The following is a 26,775-nucleotide window of genomic DNA, read 5'->3' on the forward strand; positions in this document are numbered from 1 at the left end:
CAGGATTGCTTTGGCTATTTGGGGTCTTTTGTGTTTCCATACAAATTTTAAAATTTGGAAAAGCCAGTTCTTACGTACAGTCAGAAGAAATCAAGGTATCTGGTTCTTATGTACAGTTAGAAGAAATCAAGATAAAAATGTTCATTTAAGTTTTGGGAAGTTCTTATATGTTTGAGCTCTTTCATGATCAGAAATTGATGGAATGCACTTATCCACTGGAGAGTATATCTTTTTTTAATCGAAGCTAAAAGGAAAATAAGAGATGCAAATCTATGTTTAGACTGTGATGCAGTATCAGTGTTATGATGGCCTTCCATTCACTGGCTCATGCAAGGACCATCATGATGCTTTAGTTATGGAGATAAATACCAGAGAAAGTAATGAACAAATAAAGGATTTACAGGCTTTCTCACATCTTATTTTCTATAACTGCAAAACTGGGCATTCAGGAATGCCTGGGGAATCTCTCCAGGGTAGCTTTTCTCTGATGATTGATTGGCCTTCAGCTTATATGCACTGGGAAAGCCCCGTTTGCTTCCTAGATTGTCACTGTGCTGGTCTGCACTTTTCTCAGAAGAAGGAAGGCCCCTGGAAAGCCCACTTAAGTTCTCTGACTGGTTTAGTCTTGCTAATTCTTCTCTTGGACTGGAATTCCTCCATTTAAATTCTGGCCGTTGCTGCTATTCATGCCCTGAATTCTGGCCCTCACCTTGATCAGCATTGCATCTCTATCTGGGCTCAGAAAATCTGAGATGTCCCCAAACTATACAAAAAGAAATTACTTAAATGGGGAAAGGAGGTACATACCTTGTTATAAGTCTTGGAAAGAGTTTTGTGTTGGGTGCCAGGTACCAAGTGTGGACATTTCCTGCCAACTCTTTTCATGAGCTAGATTTTAATATCCTACTCGGAAGAACACACCTCAAGTTTAACATGGAAGATGGGGCTTATTTGGAACCCAGATTATTTGGGAAGACAATATAAAGCAAGCTACTTGTTGTGCTGGTTCAAGAATAATTGTTCTGGAAGAAATCCACTGTGGCAACCCTGCCCACCCATCTGTGGCTCTGGTTTCATGCTCTCCTGGAGAAGAAGAGACAGGAAGAACTTTTTCATTTCCTGGCTCAATTCAGAGTTTCTGAAAGAAGCCCAGCGAACCTAATATTCATGCACTTTTTCCTTCTAAGGGGTAGATTTTATACATTGTAATGTATTTTTTTCCATTTTGACCAGGGAGTTAGTAAATTATGTCCAAAGCCAAATCTAGCTTATCACCTATTTGTGTACAGCCTAGGAGCTACAAATGTGCTTAATATTTTTAAGAGGTTGAAAAATAATGAAAAGCAGTTAATATTTTGTGACATGTGAAAATCATATGATATTGAATATTAAATTTCATTGTCCCTAAATAAAGTCCCTAAATAGCCATGCTCATTTATTTATATATTGTCTAGGGCTGCTTTCATGCTACAGTAGCATAGTTGAGTATTTGCAGCAGAGCTTGTATGACTTACAAAGCCTAAAATATTTACTGTCTGGTGTTTTACAGAAAAAAAAAGCTTACCAAACTAGAGCTAGAGCAACTAACATTCAACATAGCAGCTGAATCAGCCCCCACTATATTGCTTTCTCAGTGTTTATTTGCTTAACCATGTATTGCAATGAGTAGCTTTGGTATGGCTATAAACTCTGTTCTGGGAAATACAGAAGGTGCCAAAGATGTATGAAGTTTAGTGTAAATATAAGGAAATTAAAAACTCTTCCAAGTGACTTTTATAGAGAGAAAAAAATATTGTAGATAATTTTCTGCATTTGATACAACTAACTCTCCTTTAGGCAAAATAATCTTAGAAAAAGTTTTATTAATTACAATAAAACTCTAATAATTCTTCAGTTTATTAGTCTGCCTGCCCACTCCATGTTCTACCCACAAGATGTGCAAATTATTATGAGTTTAGCCTCCTACTCCTTAAAAAATCTTTGCTTCCTTAGAGATTACAGAATGAAGATTTAATTAAATTGAAATTGAGAAAACAACTATAAAATCTGGAGTTTGAAGAACATCAATTTAGGGGAGAATTTAGCAAAGCACAAATCTTGCTGGGTTTATTAGAAGCTCCGAAGATTCTGCTATCTAGAGTCACAGTAGAAGTGTATGTAGTCTTTGCCCCTCATATTTGCTTAAAGGATCACTTCCTTTAATTACAGGCCTGTCTTCTCAGTCATGCTGGGTGTTGTGCTGCCCCATATTTTGCAGGTGAAAATGTGACTATTTCACCCTTATAGCATCTGATGGGAAAAGTTGTATAAAGATCCTAATGTCTAGGAGATTTTGAGACATTTATAATCTCTGAACTAGACTTCGAAGAACTGATTTAGAGTTTTCATGATTGGGTTCATGGTTTCACCGAAGTGTCATTGGAAGCAGTTCCAAGACTTAACAAGTGGGACATGTTTAGGTAAACTATGGCACAGTGGTTTAGTGAAAAACAAAAACACAATTCAAAATGGTATGGAGATTATGCCAATATGCAGAAGTAAGTATGAAAAATAACACCAACATTCATAACTAAAATTATATACACCCCTAAGGAGACAAGGGAGTTAGAACAGAGCAGCAATCCTCAAAATGTGGTCTCCAGCACCCTGCAGATCCATGAACTGGGTGTCTGCCATAAGAAAAACATGGGAACCCAGAGTTACTGTTTAGAAACTTTTATAACAACAGTAAGTTTACTGTTGATTTTTTTAAAAAAAACACTAATTTAGCTTGTACTTATTATGTCTTCTTTTTACCGTCTTTCTTTTTGTGTCTTTTTAAAAATTTTTTTAAATTAATTTTATTGAAATATAGTTGATTTACAATGTTTTTTAAATTTCTGCTGTACAGCAAAGTGACTCAGTTATATACACATACACATACATTCTTTTCCATTATGGTTTATCACAGGATATTGAATATAGTTCCTGTGCCATACAGTAGGATCTTGTTTTTATGTCTCTTTTATTTCATTTTTATTTAGTAATTAATTTTCATTTAGTTATTCACTTTTATTGTATTTCACAAAAGTATGTAATGGACTGGAAAAAGTAAACTTCCTTACAGAGAGTTTGAGAAACACTTTGTATATTGAAAAAAAATATGTTGTTTAACATTAAATAAGTTACACATTTTTAAGAAGAAATGTCACTTTATAGACCTGAGGATTTTATTTTAATAAAAGGCTCTGGTGACACCTGGTCAGTTATCTGTTACCAAGTTACTGTACTTGGCCTGAATGAGAGAGTTGTTTTTTTCTTTTCCTTGGGTTTAAGCAACTTTTAAATACCAAATGCTGTTGATGCAGCAGGGGTGTGGCAACAAAATTCTGTTTAAATGGCTAAATCATTGCTGAAACATAATTTAAGGGGGGGAAACAGCAACCCTACAGAAATGTGTCGATTAAGTTCCTGTGCAACCAAATAGAAATGTCAGGATCTTCCTCCACTTAAGATGCAGGGACCAGAGCACTGAGGCAGGAGAAAAGAACTTGATTTACAATTTGGGGGAAAAACCAGCAGTAAAATAATTGAGAGCTGGAAAGCAATCTCACTCCTGCTAAATTGCTTTCCTCCTTGCGTGCTCCATTTAGGAGCGATATTCGGATACTTACATTTAGTTTGCGCATATTTTCTTTCCCTTGTGAATATTCCATCTTGTCGGATTAGGACTGTTTCTCTGCTGTGATCAGCAAAATAGAATATCCTAGTTGCCAAGAATTGGATTATGCCTGAAGCTTTATAAATAGGAAGTGGTTGATTTTTTTTTTTTTTTTTTTTTATGTACAAAGGTGACAAGCTGGCTAGTCACGAGAATATTCTGGTCCCTAAATTGCAAAAATGTGGATTCTTTTCAAATAAGCTTTAATTTGGGTTCATGAGAATCAGAGACATGAAAAGCACATTGCAAATTTTAAAGAGTTGGTAAAATATTAACAATAACAACAACCGCTACTACTACAATTATAATTTGTGGCAGATTTAATGAATGATGTTGGTGTTGCTTACAGCTTGCTTTCCCCATGAAGTATTTAAACAAAGGAGGTTTTCCCCTCTTGGCCAGGAGTAATTACCTCTAGGAATTAAGCTTATATTCATGGGTACGAAAATAAGATGTGTGTTGTACTGCCAAACCCTTATTTAGCTGGTTCTCTGAATCACACAGATATTTAGTCATTTCTTTATAATTTTTGAAAGTCAGTGACAAAATTTGGCTTAGAAGTTTGGTTCTGATGCCAAGTGTTCTGCCCATGGAAGCAAATTTTTATGCCTTACAAAGAGCAAGAATTTAAAGATCAAAAATATCTTTATATTAACACATCTGAGTGCCTCTTAGTTTTATCTTTCTTGCTCACATTAGGAGATGTTTTTGGTTTGCTAACAAGAAATGCAAACCTGACATTCATTTTGATAAGCGCCTCCTGTGAGCCGCATTAGGAGCTGGAATCAAAATTCTACTGCTCTCCAAAGGTAAGGCATAAATTATCATTTGGGAAAGAAAAATAGAGGAAAAATAAATAGGAATAAATAATGCAAATTAGGTTTGAGCCAAGAACATGCCTGTTTTAAATTTAAAATTTGCTCTAAGCCAGAGCGGATTATATCCTGGGTACCACCTAGAGGAGGATGGAGATAAATAGGAAGGGAATTTTTATTTTAAAAAAAGTCTACAGAACCACAAGCTGTAAGCCCTAAAATTGGTAGTCTGTGACTCTCCTGGGCAGACATTTGCCCCACATGGACCAGATCTTCCTGGCATTGATTAGCACGGGCACTGTGGGCCATGCCTTCTCATACCTACTCTCACACCTACAGGTTACATGCAAGAGCCCACTCGCTCTTGGAATTAAAAATAAATGTACCTTTGTCATGAGCCTAAGTCAGCCCACAGTTCTGCATTGCCCTGTGACTAGGAGGATTTTAAGAGCGGTAAATGACAAATGGGGGGTTAGAAGCTTAAATTACATGTGATTGTGCACACACATGCACACATACACCCACACATGCACATACATACACACCACACAAACACACATATGCACATACATACACATCCACACATGCTTGCATACACATATACACACATGCACAAACACACGCATTCATACCCACATATGCACTAGAAGCCCACCTACCTAAGGGGATGAGGATTGGTCAAGTTAAAGCAAATAATCCTAGAAAAATATGTGATGCATACGTAACTTAAATATTTTAACTTAAAACACATCTATGTGCATTTTAATTTCCCCATCTTTCGATGGAAAGGTTTTTTTTTTTTTTTCCATCAAGTGAGGATCTCCAAGAGCAAATGAGGCTTTTCTTGAGCAGAGTTCTGATGCTCTGAGGGTGTCTATGGTTCTTACATAAACTATACTCTTCAGGAATCATCTGTCCTTTTCCAGCTCAGGTTTCTTTAAATGGAAAGCGTCCTCAGCACCTAGGCAGCCACCTGTGGGCAGACTTGGTCTGGACTCTCAAGACTTTGTTCTAAAGCTTTTACAGCTCTCCCATCACACCTAACTTGATGGCAGTAAATTCTGGCAGCCCCTCGCCTCCTTTATCTGGTCTTTCCAAAGGATTCAACTTAGTTTTTATGGAAAACACTCTCCTTTTCACTTTTCCTTTGCTTAGTACTATTTCACTAGATTTTATAATTCTAATAAGAAATGGTACTTGCATAGACAGCTTTGGAAGAAAACTGATGGTAAGAGCATACAAATTGAAGGGTTTCAAATGGGCATGCGTAAGCATACACAGAGTTACCTACCAGCTTCCAGCTTCAGTATCCACTGGACTTTGCCACTAAGTTTTGCAAAGAGAATGGAGGTGATGTTGGTTTAACCCTGTTTTCCTAATCTAAAAAGCTCAGAATAAAATTTGTGACACATTCCCAGACATTTATAGAACCTGATGGTCTGTATTTTTTCAGTAACTTGACCTCCGACTTCATCTTCTTCTTCTACATTTATTTTTCATTAAAGCTTTTATATTTTCTTTTTATGTTCCTTTTACTGTGAGAGACGTCCAATCCTTCGCTAGAATGACTGTGACTGTGCTTAGTAAGTCTTCGTTTTTGCTGTTGTAAGCACAGTAATAGTTCATGTTTTACAAGATTTAAGTTCTAAAATGAGCACATGATGAAAAAAGTATTTAGCTAAAATGACCCTTGGACATCGCTTCGGAAGGCTTTGGTTGAGTCCAACTATATCTCCAGAGGTCTGAAGCATTGATTCTCCCATAAGCTTGGATCATTTTGTTGAGAGCTGGATGAAGTACTTTGGCTTGTGTTTAGGGAAGTATCTGACAAATCATAGATGTGTTTCAAACCAGAGTGGTGTGGGGTGGTCACACTGAGAAGGGCTCCCGGGAACCGAGATTTATGCCCATCATCTAGGGCATCTTATACCACGTTGCGCCTGGTTTTATTTAAGTATGCGTTTCTCCCTTCTGGACTAGCTAAGTCTCCTTTTCCTGACAGGAGAGGACAGACGCTCATTCTATTCTCTTTGCCCATATTCACTGAGGACATGCTCAGCAACTGTGAAAGAGTTAAAATGAAAATGGAAGTGGAAAATTAGAAAAATGTGTGCACTTGGACTCTCAGGGCCCATTCTTCCCGTGTTCACCAGAAATCCTTAAAATATGGACTTACTAATTTTATTACCAACTGTACACCTCTTAATAAGTGACAGTGGTTATATTTCCTGTTAACAAACAATTATGTTCTATTAATAAACTAATAAACTGGTAGTCTTCAAAATATAACCTCACATAGTACCTGTTTTAGTGTTTTCTTTGGTAGACTGTCAAGGCATGGCTGTTTTGTGTGCTTTTTATCCATTTCTGACTAATCTTTATTCGAGTTGCCTGAACTGGAGTATTTTTTAGTTCCAACAAATTTGGGAACATAACATTTGACACTTTTGAGACTGTGACCCCTGAGAACACCTGGTTTGATTTTAATGCGGCATCATTGCATCGTGATTTAAGTTTCTGAGCGTGGGCTTAGGTGAGACTGCCTGCTTTTAAATCTCAGCTCTCCCACTTACAAATGCAGGACCTCAGGCTATTAATCTAATCTCTGTGCACCTCAATTTCCTCATCTGGAAAGGGTATATTAATAATATCTCCCTTGTGGAGTTATTGTGAAGATTAAGTGAATTCATCTATCTAAGGCGCTTGAATCAGTACTTATATGTCATAAGTTCTCAGCAGATGATTATTATTAATGTCAACTTTGTGTGTGTGAGAATGGCGTCCACACCAGTGGCTGCCCTGTGAGTAGCCAATGACTGGGTACAGTGCAATCATGATGCCTCGGTGTTCTGGTCTTTCACCGCCTCCCTCCTCTCCCATGCAGGTGGCCCCGGCCATTAAGGAGCGGATGATGAAGAAGGGGAGCCTCATGCTGGGCTACCAGCCCCACCGGGGGAAGGTCAACTTCTTCCGGCAGGTGCTGATCAGCCCTCAAGTCAGACGGGAGGACATGGACTTCCTCCTGGATGAGATAGACCTTCTGGGTAGGGACATGTAGCTGTGGTTTTTGATCCCCCAGAGGCAAAGGTCCTGCCCTGGAGGGTTACAGATCCAGGGCATCTGGGGACACATAGGAGATTGCAGCCCTTCTGGTGAGAAATAGGAAACATGCCCCATCCTTGCCCAGCAAAACCAAAATGCTAAGCAAGTAGTGTTAAGGACTCTTTAGCTGCCTGGGTGCTACTGCTGCAATAAAGGATTTTCTCACGGATGATCCCTGGGGCAGAGCCCGGGAGAGAGTTTAGTGAGTACTATGTGGGCTCTGGGTTCTAAGCTTACATTTCTCTTGAAAGAACATCGAAATTAGTGGGTTAAAGCAGTGGTTCTCACAGTATGATCCCTACACCAGCAGCACCTGGAAACATGTTAGAAATGCAGGTTCTCAGCCCCGCGCCAGACCTACTGAATCAGAAACTCTGGGGGTGGGCTGGGTATTCTGAATTTTAAGGAGCCTTCTACGTGATTCTGAGGCAAGGTAAAATCTGAGAACCAGTAGTTTAGCACAACTTTGAATTGACTGAATAAGCACTCTGATGTGTTGCCAGCAAAAGGATATCTAATATTTCAGTGGTTCCTGAGTCGGTCTCTGAAAATGCAGCTGTGGCATCTGTAGCACAAATGTTTAGGGTCATCAGAAGTATATCAATGCTGTTTTTTAAAAGAGAAACTATATAAGATGGTTACTTTATAAAAAGTATCTTTTATGCAGACTAAATGTTTATTCTCAAAAGTTAAAATTAGCCATTATCTATTATAAATTATTTAAATTAGAGATAAGGATAAAAGACAAACACTTTGTAGTGTAGTCCTTTTAATCAAAGCAATAGTCCTAATTCACTTCCCCAAATCATTCATGTCATTAATTGGGAGTAGACGTTAGGTATATATATCTCTAATAAGGTACCTCTTTAAGCTTGAGGGGCCCTTTTTTTATCCTGTTCTCTGCTTGTAGGAAATAACCAGAATGAAGTCCAGGGTTATACAACATTCCCTTTCTCAAGCTTTGAAATGTCAGTGTAGACTATTAAGTGATTTATATTGGGCAGAGAATCTGGGAATTAGAGGTCTTTCAGGGCAAACACCTCCTCCATTTCTCCTGAGAATGGATAATTGTAATTCTATCTAATCCTGGTCCTAGATTTCTAGCAGAATTTTCTTTGACTAAGAAATAAACAGAATTCAGAGGTGTGGGTGCAGAGGTCAACAAAGTATAATTATGAATCTAGTTAGAGCTGTGATTTGGAAGGCACGTGATCGAAGATTGTTCAAGTATTAGACGTAGCATATTCAATAACCATTTTGTATGCCTTCCCTAACTTATTTAAATTGTGAAGACTTAAAAAGCAGATGTGTACTGTTTGCTTTTATTCCATATTCTCATTTTAGGGTGTGTCATTTCTCAATATCTCCATCAGTCAAAGAATAATCTTTCTCTGAATTACTTCAGTCTCTGGTGATAGGTATTTGTGTGTGTGTATTGAATTTCTTGTTGCCTTTTTGTTTTAAAGTCTTCCTAAAATGTTCTGAAATTGATGTTTGCAGTAATTTGGGTTTAATGAAATAAAAAGCGATGTGAGCACACCGTGTTTGGCTTTTCTTTTCCTGTCACCCCCTCTTTACTGGATTGTACCAATACATTTTATTTATTTATTTATTTTGTAAGTAACACATAGTCATTTTATTTTATTTTTTATATTTTTAAGTGTTAAAATCTTTTTTTTAATTTTTATTTTATATTGGAGTATAGTTGATTTACAATGTTGTGTTTGTTGTCAGTGTACAGCAGCTTGATTCAGTTATACATATACATATATCTTTTCTTTTTCGTATTCTTTTCCCATATAGGTTATTACAGTGTTGAGTAGAGTTCCTGTGCTGTACAGCAGGTCCTTGTTGATTATCTATTTTATATATATTAATGTGTACACGTTAATCTCAACCTCCTAATTTATCCCTTCTACTACATTTCCCCTTTGTTAACCTTAAGTTTGTTTTCTAAGTCTGTGAGTCTGTTTCTGTTTTGTAAATTAGTTCATTTGGTACCAATACATTTTAGAAGTAATTTGGGCTCTGTTGGCATTTTAGTTAACTAATTGAGAGAGTAGGTTGGAAGTGGTCTGTTTTTTAGTTAACACCTTGAATAAAATGGAAAAAACAGTTATAGCCAAGTATGGATTTGCCCCTTGTTCAGTCTTCCTTCATCTACAAGGCAGGCCATGGGAGACTCAATAGCCCGAGCTCAGCTCCTGTTGGGCCTTTTTTTTGAAAGATGACAGTTCCTTGCTCAATGGCAAAAAAAAAACAACAACTGCTACCAGTACTTTGAACATCCCACTCCTTTCTCCTTAAAATGTTCAGATATACCACCCCCAATCAGGTATTTGACTGAATGGTCAAGAAAAATTTTTTGATGAAAGGTTAATTGTAATTCATTCACCCTTTAAATATATTGCTAATGGGTCTACTGTGTTCCAGACTGTTATCTAGGTGCAGGCAATACCCAGTGACTGAAATAGACAAAATCTCTGCTCCTGTGAAGCTCTCTATATCCTTGGGGCTGACAATCAAGTCACTATGTAACAAGTCAGGTGGCAATGTGTATTTTGAAGAAAAAGAGAGTAAAGGGATGGAGTATGGTAGCAATGAGGATGGACTTGGCTGTCGGAGAGAAGTTGGTTAGGCAGGGCCTCCCTGACAGGGGAACCTCTGCATGGAGATCAAGGAAGTGGAGAGAGAGCCCTGTGGGTATCTGGGGAAAGGGTGTTCCACGAGGAGGGCTTGGTAAGCTAAAGGCTGAGGAGCTGCCCTTGTGATCCATCCAAGGACCAACATGGAGGTGAGTTTGGCTGGAGTGGAGGGAATGATTGGGGTGAGTGGTAGTCAGGATAGGGTGATGGAATCAGGGACGTATCTGGGAGTCAGGACACTGGACCGTGTAGATGGAGACTTAGATGGAAACACACTGGAGCATCTGAACAGGGTATTGACATGATTCAGCTTATATTTTCGGAGGATCACTCTGATTACTGTTTGGAGAATAGGGCGTGCATGGGCAAGGGTGGAGATCAAATGGGGGCAATTGCAATAGTGCAAACAAGAAACCATGGTGGTTTATGCTAGAGATGTAGTGAAGGAAGCGGTGAAAACGGGTCTGATCCCAGAGGCACTGAAAGGTGGAATCTTGGCTAATGGTGTAGAGTATTTAAAAAGAAATGAGAAATGAAGGATAGTTTCGTTTACCTTTGGCTTGGGCAACCATAAGAAAGGAATTGCCATTACTGGGATGAGGGCTGCAAGAGTAGCTTTACCTGGTTTTGGTCATGTAAAATGTGAGCTGTAAGTCAGCCAACCAGATATGATACAAGAAATTACTTACGAATCTCAACTTCTGGGGGGCCATTAGGCTGAACCAATGAAGCATTGGACACCCAGACCATTAAAGTAAATGCCCCTGGGGCAGGGGGAGTATGTGGAGTGCTATAGCCAAAAGGAGAAAGATAATATAGGTTTCCTGTTTCTTTAGCCTGTTAGTCCTGCAGGTGTGGTGTTTCTCATGGCAAATTCCACAAGTTTGAGCCTCCTCTAATGCAGAAAACCAAGGATGATGGTGACAATAGCTAACATTTACTGAGTCCATACGACATGCCAAGGACTGTGCCAGTTAGTACATTTACATGGTCTTACACACACCTCACAAAACTCGATCAAGGTGGGAGTTTTATTATCCTCATTTTACAATCAAGGAACCTGGTACACAAATAGTGTAAGAAAATTCTCCAAGATTATCAAACTACTGAGTGGTAGACCCCAGGGTCAAATCTAAATCCATCCAGAGCCCAGGCTCTAAACTTCTTCACTTTGCTACTGTAGATGTATAGAGAGAAAAGGGTCATCTTGAACTAATCCTAGCAATCTGACTGTGTCTGACATCCCACAGTTACTTGGCAAACAGAAACATCAAGAACTAGGTTGGTCTAAGAGGACAATAATTATATCATACTGTCATGGCCCCTTTCTCAAACCAGAAGATAGGAATTTTCCTGTCTGCTTTTTGCCATTGAAGTTGGAGGGCAATAGCCTAGAGGGCATTTTGATTTGAAATAGTAAGAAATTTTAATAGGTACCCCAGTGGAGGTGAGAATAAATATTTTCTTAGTATTTGGCCATTGCTTTCTCAGACCTTTGTGAGCTCCATGCCCACATGGGCAAATGCTTACTTGACAACTCCACTCAGGTCCCACTCAAACTCAGCGTGCCCAAAACTGACTCAGGATTTTCTACACCCCTGTTCAAACAAGTTCCTTTGTCCATGCTTCCATCTCAGCGAATGACATCATTTTCTATCTAGTTCAGCAAACCAGAATTTATAATTGATGCTTAATGTCTCTGTCTCCATCTCTCCCCCACTGTCCAGCCTACGAGCAGACCTTCCTGTTGGATTTACCTCCAAAACATGTCTCAAATCCATCCATTTATCCCAGCTCCATTGTCATGTCCAAATTCCAAACTCCTTTCACCTCTCCTCTGGACTATAGCTATAGCCTTCTTACTGCATCCACACATTGATTCTGGACTTTGTCCCATCTGCTCAACAAACTGCAACCATATTAAAACACAGACTGATCCTATCTCTCACTTTCTGTTTTACAAACTCTGCAGAAAATCTTCAGAAAAGCTGTTGGTCAAGCAAAGCTAATTAAAACTTTATTAGCCCTACCGAGTATGGAGCAAAACTGCCTTGAAAGAGTTTCAGTGGGGTCTCAGAAGGGGGAGTTGAAGAAGCCTATTTACAGGCTTCAGGTGTGTGCTCAAGTGGCTTAAGGCGGGTCTTTTAAGGCAAACTGGTTGGGACACAGTCCACCATGTAATGGTGTCGGGTTGGTGGGCACAGCAAGGGGAGTGTCTTGGCACAAGTCTCCATAAATAAATTGTGTGATAAGTGAGCTGTTTCTACAGCTGAGCCCTCTTTTGTCCTGATGGGAGAGATGAGTCAAGTGTTTCTCTGGATAAGCTGGTTGGCAGGAATTTCCTAAAGCAAACAGTAAAGTTACTCACTGATTTACAACATGAACTTTCTGAGCGAAAATCTCCTGGAACAAAATTAAATCATGTTGGCGTAGGTGATCGCGGTCCTGATAGTTAAGCTGTACGAAAGCAGGTGATTTTAATTCCCGGGATAAAGATCAAATTCTGGAAGTGGCTGCCAAGGCACTGTGTCCTTCCAGCCCCATACAGGTTGTGTTGTGCTGTCCCCCACCTGATGGGAGCCGGAAGTTGGGCTTTTTTCAGATCCCACCCCTCCTTTTTACCCCAGCTGTCAAAAGCTTTGGCGGTAGCCCTGCCTCTTCCTACAATGCTGTTTCCCCCTCCACCTAGCTAAACTTCTGCTTACACTTCTGATCTCAGCTTGATTCTTTGTTTCTTAGGGATGTTCTCTGCCTGCCTTCCACCCACCCAAAAGGGGATCCGCCCCAATATAAGCTCTCTATAATTTTCTTAAAATATTTGTATCACTATTTGTAATTATATATCTCTATGCATTTAAAAATTAGACTTAATATCCATAGGGGGCTTAGCACATAGTAATTAATAAATAATCGTGGCTGTGAGGAAGGTTGGCAGGTGCATTTAGTTTGCCTTTGGAGATGATAACTTCTTTATTTAGGGAACACCTGGATACACGAATGTAAAATAACTAACTCATGTCTTAGAAAAAGCTCTTAAATCGCCTTTAATCTTTTTTTTAATTTTTGAATTTTATTTTATTTATTTTTTAATACAGCAGGTTCTTATTAGTCATCAATTTTATACACATCAGTGTGTACATGTCAGTTCCAATCTCCCAATTCATCACACCACCACCACCACCCTGCCACTTTCCCCCCTTGGTGTCCATATGTTTGTTCTCTACATCTGTGTCTCAGTTTCTGCCCTGAAAACCGGTTCATCTGTACCATTTTTCTAGGTTCCACATACATGTGTTAATATACGATATTTGTTTTTCTCTTTCTGACTTACTTCACTCTGTATGACAGTCTCTGGATCCATCCACGTCTCTACAAATGACCCAATTTCATTCCTTTTTATGGCTGAGTAATATTCCATTGCATATATGTACCACATCCTCTTTATCCATTCGTCTGTTGATGGGCATTTAGGTTGCTTCCATGACCTGGCTATTGTAAATAGTGCTGCAATGAACATTGGGGTGCATGCGTCTTTTTGAGTTCTGGTTTTCTCTGGGTATATGCCCAGTAGTGGGATTGCTGGATTGTATGGTAATTCTGTTTTTAGTTTTTTCAGGAACCTCCATACTGTTCTCCATAGTCGCTGTATCAATTTACATTCCCACCAACAGAAGTCACCTTTAATCTTAAAACACATGCTACAAACTGAAATGTCAAGTGTTCTGGTTAGTATATGCATCCCTGCAGGAAAAGAGAAAAGTTTCCCCCTAAAAATGAATTTAGATTGACTTATATGAGAAAACTTTTCTTCTTGGGAGAAGCATGATTTTGATTTCTAAATATTTTCTCACAAGAGAATGTCAGGCTAAAGCCACATTCATTTTAAGAATCACAAGTTACAGGTCAGTTAACATTTTATGAACACTGCCTGGGACCCACTCATATTTGACATATTCTGCAATTCTGACTGATAGCTGATAACAATGTAGAATACAAATAGCCACAAAATGTAACCCAGGTGAATAGTGAGTCCTAAACAATTCTTTTCTGTTATTTGAAGGCTCTTCTATGGGCAGGTCATGTTCTGCTGCAGACCAAGGGATGAGAAGGTTGTTACACCGTAATGGAAACACAGTTGTTCTCTCTGCAGGGGGAGGCCTTTCTGTGGTGGGCTGGGTGGGGCAGGGGGTGAGCATCGATGCTGGAGGGACTTCACTACCTCCTCACCTCCCTGCCCGTGGAAGAGGACCCTACTGTCACATTGGAGGACCTGTGCTAAGCCTAAAAATATGTCTTCCAATCCTACTTAAGTCAACACGTGAGTTGAATTTTTAGTTGAATGATTATTAGGTTGTGTTCTAAAACCCAAGTGCCGTGTTTTTCTAAGGCCTCTCACATTTGGGTCTCCAGAGAGGACTTTTCTAGAGGATAAATTTTGGTATTTCTCACATCCTTGGGGCAGAACCACATACCTCCATCTGCATGGCTTCTGGGGAGGTCTTATATTCACATTAGAGGGATTTGCTGGTCTGTCAGGCAGGAGCACACACATTCCTTCGAATCTGGTGTGCAAATGATAAGGATCTGCTTGAGATTCTCCGCTTCCTGCAAGCGCTGGATGCGCGTTATAGTTGCAGCCACATAATCAAGTCTAGGTGGGAATTTCTGCATCATGTCTCCTAATGTGAACAATCCAGGGTGAAGTGCCAATCCTGGAGATTACTCATAAGCAGATTATATGACATTTGGGCCTGTTGCATCCCTCCTGGGGCTAAAGCTAAACCACTGGAAAAACACTCATGTGCCTAATCCTGTGTGATTTCTTTCTGTCTTTACCATCTCTTTAGCATATTACCTGAGCTGCACATAACCTCTGGTTTAATGCTTAGTCAACAAGAAAACTGTCACCTTTGTGGCTAGATTTTATTCATTAGCAGAAGATTTTATTTATAATATTAGACTTCCCCATCAATTATTAAAAATCAGTTGCCTATATTTGTGGAGTCTATTTCTGGGCTCTTTATTATTTTATTTTATTTTATTGAAGTATAGTTGATTTACAATGTTGTATTCTATACAGCAAAGTGACTATATATATAGTTATATATATATGTATATATATATACTTTTATATATATATTAAAAATATATTTATATACTTTTTAATGTTCTTTTCCATTACGGTTTCTAACAGGATATTGAATATAGTTCCCTGTGTTATACAGTAGGAGCTCATCGTTCATCCATTCTATATATAATAGTTTGCATCTGCTAATCCCAAACTCCCATTCTTTCCCTCCCCTACCCCTCCTCCCCTTGGCAACCATAAGTCTGTTCTCTATGTCTGTGAGTCTATTTCTGTTTTGTAGATAGGTTCATTTGTGTCATATTTTAGATTCCACATATAAGTGATATCATATGGTATTTGTCTTTCTCTTTCTGACTTACTTCGCTTAGTATGATCATCTCTAGGTCCACCATGTTGCTGCAAATGACATTATTTCGTTCTTTTCGATGGCTCAGTAATATTCTATTGTATGTATGTACCACATCTTCTTTATCCATTCATCTATTGATGGACATTTAAGTTGCTTCCATGTCTTGCCTATTTTAAATAGTTCTGCTATGAACATAGGGATGCATGTATCTTTTTGACTTATAGTTTTCTCTGGATATATGCCCAGGAGTGCGACTGCTGGATCATATGGCATCTCTTATTTTTAGTTTTTTGAGGAAACTCCATACTGTTTTCCACAGTGGCTGCACCAATTTACATTCCCATCAACAGTGTAAGAGGGTTCCCCTTTCTCCACACATCTCTAACGTTTGTTGTTTGTAGAGATTTTAATGATGGGCATTCTGACTGGTGTGAGGTGGTACCTCACTGTAGTTTTAATTTGCAGTTCTCTAATAATTAGCAATGTTGAGCATCATTTCATGTGCCTACTGGCTAACTGTCTCCTTTGGAGAAATGTCTGTTTAGGTCTTCTGCCCATTTTTCGATTGGGTTGTTTGTTTTTTTGTTGTTGAGTTGTATGAGCTGTTTGTATATTTTGGAAATTACGCCCTTGTCAGTTGCATCGTTTGCAAATATTTTCTCCCATTCCATAGGTTGTCTTTTCATTTTGTTTATGGTTTCCTTTGCTGTGCAAAAGATTGTAAGTTTGATTAGGTCCAATCTGTTTATTTTTGTTTTTATTTCTATTGCCTTGGGAGACTGACCTAAGAAAACATTGGTGCAATTGATGTCAGAGAATGTTTTGCCTATGATCTCTTCTAGGAGTTTTATGGTGTCATATCTTATGTTTAGGTCTTTAAGCCATTTTGAGTTTATTTTTGTACATGGTGTGAGCGTGTGTTCTAACTTAATTGATTTATATGCAGCTGTCCAACTTTCCCAGCACTACTTGCTGAAGAGACTTTTTCCCATTGTTTATTCTTGCCTCCTTTGTTGAAAATTAATTGACCGTAGGTGTGTGGGGTTTTTTCTGGACTCTCTATTCTGGTCCATTGATCTGTATGTGTGTTTTTGTGCCAACACCACCCTGTTTTGAATACTGTAGCTTTGTAGTATTGTCTGAAGTCTGGTAAGGTTATGCCTCCTAGTTTGTTGTTTTTCCTCAGGATTGCTTTGGCACTTCTGGGTCTTTTATGGTTCCATATAAATTTTAGGATTATTTGTTCTAGTTCTGTGGAAAATGGCATGGGTAATTTGATAGAGATTGCATTAAATCTGTAGATTGCTTTGGGTAGTATTGCCATTTTAACAATATTAATTCTTTCAATTCAAGAGCATGGGTTATCTTTCCATTTTTTTGAATCATCTTTAACTTCCTTTATTAATGTTTTGTAGTTCTCAGCATGTAAGTCTTTCACCTCCTTGGTGAGGTTTATTTCTAAGTATTTTTTGATGTGATTTTTAAGGGATTATTTGTTTACATTCCCTTTCTGATATTTCATTGGTAGTGTAAAGAAATGCAACCGAATTCTGTAGTTAATCTTGTATCCTGTTATCTTGCTGAATTTATTTATCAGTTCTAGTAGTTTTTGTGTGGAATCTTCAGGGTTTTCTATATATGGTATCATGTCATTTGTGTATAATAACACTTTTACTTCTTCCCTTCCAATTTGGATACATTTTCTTTCTTTCTCTTGTCTGACTGCTGTGGCTAGGACTTCCAATACTATGTTGAAGAGAAGTGGTGAGAGTGGGCATCCTTGTCTTGTTCCAGATTTTAGGGGGAAGGCTTGCAGCTTTTCACCGTTGAGTATTATATTGGCTGTAGGTTTGTCATAAATAGCTTTTATTATGTTGAGATATGTTCCCACTATACTCATTTTCATAAGGGTTTTTATCATGAATCGATGTTGAATTTAATCAAATGTTTTTTCTGCATCTATTGAGTTGATCATGTGGGTTTTGTCCTTTCTTTATTTGATGTGGTGTATCACATTGATTGATTTGTGTATGTTGAACCATCCTTGTGACCCTAGGATGAATCCAACTTGGTCATGGTGTATGACCTTTTTTATGTGTTGTTGGATTGTTCCTAGTATTTTGTTGAGAATTTTTGCGTCTATATTCATCAAAGATATTGGCCTGTAATTTTCTTTTTTTGGTAGTGTCTTTGTCTGGTTTTGGTATCAGAGTGATGGTGGCTTCATAGAATGTCTTTGAGAGTGTTTCTTCCTCTTCAGTCTTTTGGAAGAGTTTGAGAAGGATTGGTATAAGTTCTTCTTTGTATGTTTGGTAGAATTCCCCAGTGAAGCCATCTGGTCCTGGACTTTTGTTTGTAGGGAGGTTTTTTTTTTGTTTTTTTTTTAAATTACAGATTCTATTTCATTTCTAGTGATTGGTCGTTCAAGTTATCTATTTCTTCTAGATTCAGTTTTGGTGGGCTTGTATGTTTCTAGAAAGCTGTCCATTTCTTCTAGGTTGTCAAATTTGTTGGCATATAATTGTTCATAGTATTCTCTTATGTTTTTTGTATTTCTCTGGTAACAGTTGTGATTTCTTCTCTTTCATTTCTGATTTTGTTTATTTGTGTCTTCTCTCTTTTCTTCTTGGTGAGCCTGGACAGAGGTTTGTCAATTTTGTTTACCCTTTCAAAGAACCAGCTCTTGGTTTTATTGATTTTTTAAATTGTTTTTTTATCTGTATTTTATTTATTTCCTCTCTGATCTTTATTATCTCCTTCCTTCTGCTGACTTTAGGTTTTGTTTGTTCTCCTTTTTCTAATTCTTTTAGGTGGTAGGTTAGGTTATTTATTTGAGATTTTGCTTGTTTCTTAAAGAAGGCCTGTATCACTATGAACTTTCCTCTAAGAACTGCTTTTGCTGCATCCCATAGATTTTGAATGGTTGCATTTTTATTGTCATTTGCCTCAAGGTATTTTTAAATTTCTTCTTTGATTTCATTGTTGACCCATTGGTTTTTTAGTAGCGTGTAGTTTAGTCTCCATATAATTGTTTTTTTCTCGTTTCTTTTTCTGTGGTTGATTTCTCATTTCATGCCATTGTGGTCATAAAAGATGCTTGAAATAATTTCTGTACTCTTAAATTTGTTGAGGCTTGTTTTTGTGCCCTAGTACATGGTCAGTCCTAGAGAATGTTCCATGTGCACTTGAAAAGAATGTATATTCTTCATTTTTTGGATGTAATGTCCTAAGATATCAATTAAGTCTAACTATTCTATTGTATCATTTAGGATCTCTGTTGCCTTATTGATTTTCTGTCTCGAATCTAGGCTGTTTATTCTGATGACTGTAGCCGTAAACCGAAACCTCAATTAAAATAAAGTCAGGATACTAGAAGGGGAAGCTCTCACATCTTATGACCATAGCAGAGCCCAAAAGGAAGAAGAAAGACGTTCTCTTTATGTCTGGCAAGGGCTCAACCAATGAGAGACTGTCACAACTCAGCCAATGATAAGTCACTATTCTTCAAAATCTTAATTCCTCCAGCCGACTCTTTGTTTACTATAGCCCTTTTAACTTCTTTTCTCCCTCTTTATTTATTTTTTAATTTTTAAAAAAGTTTTATACACTTTTTAAAGGTTACTTTCCATTTACAGTTATTACAAAATGTTGGCAGTATCCCCCATGTTGTATAATACATCACTGAGCCTATCTTTCACTCCATAGATTGTACCTCCCACTCCTCCTTCACCTCTCTTTAAAAGAGTTCTCCTCTCCTTGCTGTGCAGGGGACTTGCATGTGACTTGCCATGGCTGCAGACTCCAAATTGCAATCTCTTGAGGATCCAGAATAAACCCATTTTTGCTGGAGAAATAAATGGCAGTCTATTTGTTTTAGGTCAACATAGTTTTATAGTGTGTCTTCAAAGTAGATAGAACTTAGTTCGCTTTCAGAATTGTTTGTGCTATCCTAGTTTCTTTGCACTTCTACATAAATTTTAGAATTTTCTTGCTGATATCTACCCAAAAAAGTGCTAGGGTTTAGATTTAATTGTCTTGACTCTACAGATCAAATTGGAGAGAATCGATGTCTTAACAATATTGAGTCTTCCAATTCATGATCACAGAATAGCACTCCATTTATTTTGGTCTTTTATATTCCTTTTATCAGTTTACTGTAGTTTTCAGCATACAGATCCTGCATACAATTTGTTAGCATTTAAACTGGTAGAGCTTTTCTCACTTTGGGGGGGGAGGTGTCACAATTATGCCGTCTTCTGCTCCTTATCCTGTTTTTTCACTAGTCAGGCTCAATCTGTATATTTTTCAATGAATTTTATAATCTAAATCATCTTACTTCTTTTAATTAATTTTGATATCATTTCCTTTTTCTAATAAAATAGATCCATACTGTCTACTCAACACTTTGTAATTATAAAAAAAAATTGGAAAAAACCCAGTGTCTTTGAGTAAGGTGAATGAAGAAATTGTGGTATATTCATGTGTATTAAAAGGTAAACTGAAACATATTAAAAAACCAAAAGTAGTTAGGAGTGCTCCACAGACCAGAGCTAGGGGCAAGGTTTTCATACAGAAGACATGGCTCATCTTCCTCAAGAGTCCATTTTACCCAATGATTTGTGGAACATTATGTCTTTTTTAAAAATTTTATTGGGGTATAGTTGATTTACAATGTTGTGTTAGTTTCAGGTGTACAGCAAAGTGATTCAGTTATACATATATGTACATTCATTCTTTTTCAGATTCTTTTCCATATAGGTTATTACAGAATACTGAGTAGAGTTCCCTGTGCTATACAGTAGATCCTTGTTGATTATCTATTTTATACATAGTAGTGTGTGTATGTTAATCCCAAGATCCTAATTTATCCCCCTTGCCACGTTTCCCCTTTGGTAACCATAGGTTTGTTTTTGAAATCTGTGAATCTGTTTGTTTTATAATAAGTTCATTTTTTTTCAAAATTAGATTCCACATGAGTGCTATCATATGATATTTGTCTTTCTCTGTCTGACTTACATCACTTAGTATGATAATCTCTAGGTCCATCCATGTTACCGCAAATGGCATTAGTTCATTCTTATTTATGGCTGAGTAATATTCCATTGTCTCTATGTACCAGTTCTTTATCCATTCATCTGTCAATATACATTTAGGTTGCTTCCATGTCCTGGCTATTGTGACTAATGCTGCCATGAACATTGGAGTGCATGTATCTTTTTGAATTATGGTTTTCTCCTAATATACACCCAGGAGTGGGATTGCCAGATCTCTTTTATTTTTTTTTTTTGGATTGCCAGATCTTATGGTAGCTCTGTTTTTCATTTTTTAAGGAACTTCCTTACTGTTCCCCATAGTGGCTGTTACAATTTACCTTCCCACCAACAGTGTAGTTGGGTTCCATTTTCTCCATGCCCTCTCCAGCATTTATTGTTCGCAGACTTTTTGATGACTGGTGTCAGGGGATACCTCATTGTAGTTTTGATTTGCACATCTCTAATCATTAGCGATGCTGAGCATCTTTCCATGTGCTTTTTTTTTTTTTTTTTAAACAGTGTGAGTAAAATTTACCTCTTGAAATTGGCTTCTTGAAAGTTGGCCCTGTTTTGAATTCCTTTTTGGTTATCTACTGCAGGACATTTCTTGAGGGCAGGTATATTTATAGCCCTGCAGGTCTTGTTAAGATGAAGTACCCATAAGCACCAGTTTTAAAGTTTTTGTTATGAGAAATGCCTACAAGGCAGCAGCATTTCTATATGCCCCACTCTGGCAACGTGGGCAACCAGAGCCTTAGGAAATTCGCGTTCCTGGGTTATCAGAGTGGAATGTGCTAGAAGAAACTCCTGAGGGCTTGTGTCTCATTACTTCTTCCCCCTTACCCTTCACCCACCAGACAAACCCCAACCCTGCAAAACCACTACATTGAGGGTGCTGTCATCTGTAGGTGGGGCAACTGTAAGGAAGGAGGATAGAGGTGGGAACCCCACTACCAGGAGATGTGGAGACCAGGTGACTTTTCAAAGCTCTTCCAGACCAGAGGGTCCACCCTTCTTTGGGTGCAATTGGCTTGGTTTAGCTTTTGAAGGGCCTGCCTGGATCTGGAGCTTGTGGTCCCATCCGGAGGGGACCAGGCACTACAGGTCCAATGGAGGCTCATTTGCTGGTACATCCTCCCCAGCTCCCTCAGCCCCATGAGAGTCCAGCCTTGGGACCCAAGCCTGCTCAGGCTCCAGGGGATGTGACACCAGCCCAGGTCACCAAGGCCTGAGGAGAATAGAGTAGGCATTTCTTTCCTTTTTTTTTAAATTTTTATTTTCTGTTGGAGTATGGTTGATTTACAATGTTGTGTTTTTATGAGGTGTACAGTAACGATTCAGTTATACATATACATGTACCTATTCTTTTTCAGATTCTTTTACCACATAGGTTATTATAGACTGTTGGATAAAGTTCCCTGTGCTATACAGTAGGTCCTCATTGATTATCTATTTTATATATAGTAGTGTATATGTGTTAATGCCAACCTCCTAATTTATCTCTCCCCCCTCCTCAACTTCCCCCTTCGGTAACTCTAAGTTTCTTTCCTAAGTCTGTGAGTCTGTTTTTGTTTTGTCAATTCATTCATTTATATCAGTTTTTAGATTCCACACGTAAGCAATCTCATATGATATTTGTCTTTCTCTGTCTGACTTCCCTTAGTGTGATCATTTCTAGGTCCATCCATGTTGCTGTAAATGGCATGATTTCATTGTTTTTTATGGCTGAGTAATATTCCATTGTATGTATATACCACATCTTCTTTATCCATTCATCCGTCCATGGGCATTTAGGTTGCTTCCATGTCTTGGCTGTTGTAAATAATGCTGCAGTGAATGTTGGGGTCCATGTATCTTTTCGAACCATGGTTTTCTCTGGACATATGCCCAGAAGTGGGATTGCCAGATCATATGGTAGCTTTGTTCTTAGTTTTTGTTAAGGAACCTCCACACAGTTCTCCATAGTGGCTGTATCAATTTACGTTCCCACCAGCAGTGCAAGAGGGTTCCCTTTTCTCTACACCCTTTCCAGCATTTATTGTTTGTAGACTTTTTAATGATGGCCATTTTGACTGGTGCTAGGTGATGCCTCATTGTAGTTTTGATTTGCATTTCTCTGATAATTAGGGATGTTGAGACATTATGTCTTTGAAATTTGACAACATCACAACTTCATTTTGGAGTAGATAATAATAATTAATGCTTACGTGCACCAGTCTCTGTTCTAATGACTTTGAAAACAGTAACTCTATTTTTATAGTAATTCTTACTACTCTCTCAGGTAGGTCCTGTCATTACCCATTTTACATGGTAAGAAACCAAAGTAATAAAATGATTAAAAGGCTCATGCCATGTCAGTCATTGTGGAGCTGACAATAATTTGAACCAAACCAAGGAGATCTGACTCCAGAGGTCCCAATTTTAATGATTTTGTTATGAATATTTAGACAAAATATGACATTTCAAAAGCATTTCATCTTTCTGGTGACACACCAGCACCAGGGCTATCATTATTCTATTGTCTACACAGCAGGCATGGAGGGGGGAAGATTCGAGGACAGTTTCAGCAGCACGGATTGCACGGGCTGCATGCAGAGTGAGTTTTTAGGATCAGGGGTGTGCGTGTGTGTGTGTGTGTGTGGAGAAAGAGTGAGAGAGAACACACATTTCACACCATGTGCAGTTTTAGCTTAATTAGAATAGGAAGACTATTAACAAGCTATTTTTAAATGCACCAAAGATCAGGAGGTGTATTAGAATTAAATTACACCGTGTGAGGCTGATTGGCAGGCCATGTAATGGGGAAAGGTTCACAATCTTGTCTTTATCTGCAGTTTGCAAAGTAGGCCCGAAAGCCATAGCCCCACACCCATAGTCTGGAGCTATAATTATCCAAATAAAAAAAGAAATACTAATTGGAAATGTGATAAGCAACGATTAGGCAGCCTATTTCAGAAGGAAAATGAACAGAATTGCGGATGCCAACTGTGGTGACTTTTGTGAAAAAGGATGGACACACTTGCATAGATGAAAACTTCTCTGTCACCCTGGGAAGGGTTTTCCCTCAGGACTAGACTATTAGTGTACACCCTGTCATTTGCATAGCGAGCTTAAAACAAAAACCACCACTGCAAACTAGAAACTGCCAGGCACAGAGAGCGCCTGCATTCCAAAGCTGCTGACGGGTGCAAGGACCAGGATCCCGCTGAGGGCACTTGGAGACTTACTGCCAACCGGGAATGCTCCCGACTTTGCAGTAGCCAGGACTGAAATAACCCGGGTAAAACGGAGCCTGTAAGGGGGTGCGTCAGAGGACCTTGGCTCCTGTTTTGGCTGGAGCACTTGGGCTGGAGCCCAGAGTCCATGTGCCTTTGAGGAATGACTTTTGCTCCCTGATGGCCACCCTGGCCCCTCCAGTGTGCACTGCATCTTCCTCCTGTGGATTTGACCCTAAAGAATCATACCTCGAGCATTCCAGGACTCCACCTTGCCCTTCAACTCCAGCTTCATCTTGTGTTCAAGGTCTACATGCGGGCTCTGGAGTCTGACTGCTTCAGTTCCAATCCTGGCCTTAAGACTGCTCACTGTGGGACTCTTAGTAATACCTTGCTCCCTGCCTGTTTCCTCACCTCTCATATGGAAGTAAGACTACCTCATAGGTTGGTGGTGAAGATTAAAGCAGATAAAGATGGTAAAACACAGAGAATGATGTTTGGTGCTTCCCGAGTGCTCCATGAATGTTAGCAATTCATACGGATTTGCTTCCTTGTGGGGAGCACGCCAACCTCATCATTCATATTCCCAGCCCCTGCAGTTGCCAAAAATAAGGACCGTTATCTACTTAATGCATTTTTAAAAGTCAATTCAAGTTTTTAAACCCAGCTATATTTCAAGCAATAATATTTGTGAAAGCCCAGGGTAAATGTGTTTATTTTTTCTAGTACATGTTAAAATAAAAACAGACCCACTAAAATAATGTTTTTAAAGGTTGGCACAATCTGAAACCGTCTGAAGGAGTGGGCACACTCCACACATTAGGCAACACTATTCACTCGTCCTCCAGTTGTGCTCTCGGCAAGAATTTAGACAGCACTTCTCACGTGAGTGGAAGCAAGTGGAGCAATAGAGATAAGAGCACACCTTCCTTGTTCCCACTGTGCAGACAGACCCCCGGGGGGTGGCGGTGGATGAGAACAGTGATGGTGCTATGGGGATGTTTCATGGTGGTGCAGCCCTCTCATCCTGCTGGGCAGGAGACAATACGAGAAAAGAACCAAGCATTATTCCAAATTATTATTTCAAATTTGAGGTCCAGGACAACTTGGCTTTGCAAGCGGACCTACCTCTGTGAGACCCTAGGCTTCTTACTGGAGTCCTCCGAGTGTGATTTCTCATCTGTAAAATGGGCACAGTACCTACCTCACGGACCTAGCCTCGGCAGGTGCTCAGTGAATGGGCGTCCTCCCCAGATGACCAGTACTCACCCAGGACAGGAGCTTCCCTGTGCTCCAGGCCTGCAGTGTGTCCACTTCTCTGTGCTGTTAACGCCCTCTAGGATGTATCTCAGCATCGGCCTCTTTGGAAAGCAGCCCTGGCACACTAAACCAACCGAATACTGGCCAGTATGCACTGAAGGCTCTCCAAGTTCAAGACGCAACACCAAAAGCCTTGCCAGTATTCCTTGCCACAGTGGTCACTGGTATGGGATGAAGCCTGTGAAATCCCATTGTACATATAATTAAACTGAGGCATGGAGAGCTTAAGTAATTTGCCCAGGTCACACAGGTGGTAAATGGAGGAGCAGGAAACTGCTAAAATTAGTAACCTCTAAAACTGCCAAGCTACTAGTTAAGACAGCACTACAACTAATGCCCACAGTAGTACAGGACCCCGTCATCCAGCTAAGTGATTCTCAGCTGAGAGTGACGATTTTTGTCCCCCAGAGGACATGTGGCAGTGTTTGGTGACATTTCTGGTTGTTGCAGCTGTGGGACGGGTGCACTGCTGGTGGGAATGCACATACTGGCGCAGCCACTACGGAGACCGAGCAGTGTGGACAGTCCTCAAGAAGTTAAAGATAGAGCTACCACACAATCCAGCAATTCCACCTCTCGGTATTTATCTGAAGAAAATGAAGACATTAACTTGAAAACATATCTGCGCCCCACGTTCACTGCAGCATTATTTACGAAAGCCAAGATAACCATGCAACTTAAGTGTCCATTGATGGATGAATGGATTAAAAAAAAGCAGTGTATGTATACAGTGGAATGTTTTTCAGCCATAAAAACATAAAATCTTGCCATTTGTGACAACATGGCCAGAACTTGAGGGCATCACGCTTAGTGAAATAAGTCAGAAAAAGGCTAATACCATATGATCTCACTTATATGTGGAATTGGAAAAAACAAAACAAAACAAAACAAGATTCAGAGAACAGGCTGGTGGTGGCCAGAGGCAGGGGGTGGGGAGTGGATGAAATGGGTGAAGGGGGTCAGAAGGTACAAACTTACAGTTTATAACATAAATAAGTCCTGGGGATGTAATGTGTGACAGCATGGTGACGATAGTTAATAATACTGTGCTGCATATTTGAAAGTTGCTGAGAAAGTCAATTTGAAAGTTGCTGAGAAAGTCAATCTTAAACGTTCTCATCACAAGAAAAAAAAAAATCCTGTAACTGTATGATGACGGATGTTAACCAGACTTACTGTGATCATTTCTCAGTACATACAAATATTGCATCATTATGTTGTATACCTGAAACGTACAATGTCGTATGTCAGTTATACCTCAATGAAAAAGCTCCAAGTGGGATGGGGTGGCTGGGTAGAAAGGAAGAGGGAGGAAGCGTGACACATGGCCGGGGCTGGGGGCTGGGGGCGGGGGCGTGGCGGGGGGGGAGGTGGGGAGATAGCGGCAGCCTGTTACTGTGAGGAGTGGGGAGGGAGAAGTGGGCATGCGCGGAGCCAGCTACGCACCCCACGAAAAGCCATGTGTGGATACGGGCCGCTCCCGGGACCCGGGGACAGGGGAGATGGT

General features: G+C 39.3%; 1 protein-coding gene across 2 annotated transcripts in view; it reads left to right on the top strand.

Moving 5' to 3' along the window:
* Window positions 1-9,154, top strand: part of GADL1 (glutamate decarboxylase like 1) — a 182,258-nt gene extending 173,104 nt beyond the window's left edge. For both annotated transcript variants that reach the window (XM_082348631.1, XM_082348629.1), the window contains one exon: window positions 7,400-9,154. In XM_082348631.1, the coding sequence (XP_082204757.1) occupies window positions 7,400-7,573 (174 nt within the window). In that variant the 3' untranslated portion in view covers window positions 7,574-9,154. The remainder of the gene's footprint in view (window positions 1-7,399) is intronic.
* The last annotated feature ends 17,621 nt before the right edge of the window (window positions 9,155-26,775 follow it).

This window comes from Balaenoptera borealis (assembly GCF_965194805.1).
Source record: "Balaenoptera borealis genome assembly, chromosome: 12".
Taxonomy (NCBI): Eukaryota; Metazoa; Chordata; class Mammalia; order Artiodactyla; family Balaenopteridae; genus Balaenoptera; species Balaenoptera borealis.